The 3,001-nt window shown below is 48.9% G+C and overlaps 1 protein-coding gene and 1 non-coding gene across 2 annotated transcripts; one reads left to right on the forward strand and one right to left on the reverse strand.

Moving 5' to 3' along the window:
* Window positions 1-708: 708 nt before the first annotated feature.
* LOC123050449 (protein EPIDERMAL PATTERNING FACTOR 2) lies at window positions 709-1,565 on the reverse strand. Its single transcript, XM_044473237.1, has 2 exons — window positions 1,295-1,565; window positions 709-1,210 (listed from the first exon to the last, which is right to left on the reverse strand). The coding sequence occupies exons 1-2, from the start codon at window positions 1,404-1,406 to the stop codon at window positions 972-974; spliced, it is 351 nt and encodes a 116-aa protein (XP_044329172.1). The 5' UTR covers window positions 1,407-1,565; the 3' UTR covers window positions 709-971.
* Window positions 1,566-2,551: 986 nt separating this feature from the next.
* TRNAW-CCA (transfer RNA tryptophan (anticodon CCA)) lies at window positions 2,552-2,623 on the forward strand. Its single transcript has one exon. It is a non-coding gene; the product is annotated as a tRNA-Trp (tRNA).
* Window positions 2,624-3,001: the final 378 nt, after the last annotated feature.

Raw genomic sequence — 3,001 nt, forward strand, 5'->3', positions numbered from 1 at the left:
ATTTTGCTTCAATTTTCTTTATTACTAAAAAACCATTTGTAAAATCAGGGGATTGTCATCATCAAAACTGCTTTAAAGGGTCACATCCAAATGGTTTGACACTTGAGAGACCAATATTTATAGTGTTGAAGTAGAAAGACCAAACTTAGACTCTGCCAATATTTGAAGGGCCAAAATGTACTTTTTTCCTTTCATATATAGAATCAAGCCAGGTTATAAATAGTCACATGCTTATGTACGACCCACGTCAAAGTTCGTACATTCTAAGTTTTGAGAGAAAAAATATTTAGTTCGTGGGAAGAGTATGGTTTATAAGACTTTATGTTAGAAAGGGTATCCTCTTTCCACAACACATGAATCAACAATTATTTTTATCGTAAGTTTGGGGTCCGAACCTCACCCCTACTATGTTTATTGGAAGAAAAAAATAGCCTAAGGTAGTTTTAGGTTTGCAATGTTAGGTGCAGGTTTTCGGCTTAACCCACTACTGACAGTGTTTTGGTATTATCCTGCAGAAACTTACAGTCAACCAAAAGAAAAGACTTAGTAAAACCACATATGAAGACAACTATTTTTAGGTTCATCTATATGTTTGAGTTGATTGATATTCTTTTCATACATTTCCAAAAATTGCAACTTAGCGTGCGCTAGATATAAACCGATTCGCGTGAGGGGTTAGCTATCTTAAAACCAACAATCAACGAAAAATTTCGTAGATATAACAAGTGTTTCATGTGCTCCAAAACCACTAGCTGAGAAATCAACCTTCTCAGTGCACGGACTAGCCAGCCAGCTAGTCCCCCGAGTCATAATAATTTACAAAAGAGATGCATCATACCATGGTGATAGAACACCAGCATACAAAATCCACGCATAACAAGATCCGCATATCACTCTGCTGTCTGCTCCCTCCATCGATCTGCATCAGCCGTGTGTGCGTGCGCGGGGGAAATCATCTGAGCTGAGATGAGCTAGCTGGAGGGCACGGGGTAGCACTTGCCCTTGCACATGCAGCGGTAGACCATGGGGCAGGGCTCGGCGATGGAGCACTTGAAGCTGACCATCACGCGGTTGCACGGCTTGCAGGCGCCGCACGCGTGCGTGCAGTCCGGCAGGCTCGACCCCGTCCCGTACACCTCCTCCTGCAGGAACCCCTTCTCCTCCGTCGCCGTCGCCGCACCAGGCGCCTGCCCCGGCCGTGCATGGTCATCTGCCAGGAGGAGATGGAAGTTAGCGTCAGATCCCCATGCGAAGAAGATGGCATTGCACATAGAGATCATGAGGTTGAACTTACGGGGGCCTGGTCTGATGCCATCAGCCGTGGCGGCGAGCAGCAAGACGGCCGCGAGGAGGAGAAGAAGACGAGCGTGGTGAACTCGGGCGGCGAGACCGCTCGTCTTCATCATCACGACCAGGAATGCGCGCGTAGGCACCAAGGAAGAGCTTGCGCCGGTGCACGGTGACGCTCAAGAGCTGTCTGCTTTGGAGGGCACGGTGCAACGCGACGTACTCTAGAGCAGGAGCAGGCTGCGGGGGAGTACACGGAGGACGCGCCCCGCGCACCTATATACCCGCGTCGGGTGCGGCCATTGATGCGGGATGCACGCAGCGGCAGCCGCGGGGATCTTTGATTGTGCGTCACATGATCCCCGGCACGCCCCCGGCGGCTCGAATTCCATCACACGGATCCAGTGACCCGCTGCCCTGCCTGCCACCGCTGCGCCGGGACAATTTCGCAGGCGGGCGAGGCAGTCAGAGAGAGAGAGAGAGAGAGAGAAGCCATTAAACGGTTCGCCTCCTGGCGCGGATACGCGCAGAGCGCCTTCATTTATGGCGCACGGGCATGGCCACGCCGCCACGGCGCGCGGTGGGAAAACCGCCGAGTGCTCGTTCGTTTGAATTTCATTTCACGGCGAGCCCTCTAGCCAGCGTCGACGGCCGGCCCACCGTCGTCGTGACCGCGCGGGAGCCTTGAATGAAGCCGAGCTCATTTACTCTGCTTTCGCCCGCGCCCCCGTGTCCGTCGACGACCCACCGCGCGCGCGTGACCCTCATGAGCTCTGCCTGCCGTCCTCTGCGCTCTGAGAGAGACTGTGCGCGTACGTCTGGACAGGCTTTGGCTACAACTGGAGTGGAACAGGACCTGCTGATGGATCAGTTAATATGGTTATCCATCCGTGAGTAGAGAGAGTGAAGTGTTGGCCGCCGGGCGATGGTCCACAACAGCTAACTGTTATGTTATGAGAAAAGCAGGGAATAATCAGGTTCAGTTCTTGGCATGGAGGACGAGAGTGGAAATGGATGCATCTCAGGTTTTCGTGGTTTCCCACGCAGAAATCCAACTGACGGCCCCAACTAATCGGTTCGTATAGCATGCCGAAGACCACCGTAGATTATTAGTAATCAGTAGGAGTAAAAAAAATGAAGGCGCCCATGATTACTCCTACTGATTTTCGTGCAAAGAGTGCCGTCGCCTTGACGTACTTTGTACAACTGAAGAACGTTTTCAATACTTTATATGTATGGTATAGTACTCATTCCTACACCAACCGGATCCTTGGCGCAATGGTAGCGCGTCTGACTCCAGATCAGAAGGTTGCGTGTTCGATTCACGTAGGGTTCAATCCCTGAACAAATCCGGATTTCTTTTATGTTTTTTTTTACTTCGGCAACCTGTTAAATTGTTTTCTTCTTACAAGCAACAATCCTGCCATTTCTCAAAACCTGCAACTGATGCATCCAACTATAAAGAGGTAAGAAACGACAGTTCTAATTTTTATTTATTTTTGCTTTTTATGGGTGAACCAATTTGTTTCCTTTTGTAGTTCTAATGCTAATCGATGGTAGTTTCGGTACGTTTTTTTATTATGAAATGCAACACTGTGCTCATTCATTAGTGTTTTTTTTACAATGACCGAGTGAAGAAAACAACATACCTAGTAACTAAGCTACAAGAAAATCTATACAAATGTGCAACAACTAACACTAAAAGAGTTATGAA

This window comes from Triticum aestivum, chromosome 2D, assembly GCF_018294505.1.
Source record: "Triticum aestivum cultivar Chinese Spring chromosome 2D, IWGSC CS RefSeq v2.1, whole genome shotgun sequence".
Taxonomy (NCBI): domain Eukaryota; kingdom Viridiplantae; phylum Streptophyta; class Magnoliopsida; order Poales; family Poaceae; genus Triticum; species Triticum aestivum.

Bases quoted from the DNA above. Each gene is read 5' to 3' on its own strand.
- LOC123050449 (XM_044473237.1), bottom strand. From the start codon at position 1,406: ATGATGAAGACGAGCGGTCTCGCCGCCCGAGTTCACCACGCTCGTCTT. The intron at 1,211-1,294 runs GTAAGTTCAACC...TCCTCCTGGCAG, and splicing joins TGGCATCAGACCAGGCCCCC to ATGACCATGCACGGCCGGGG.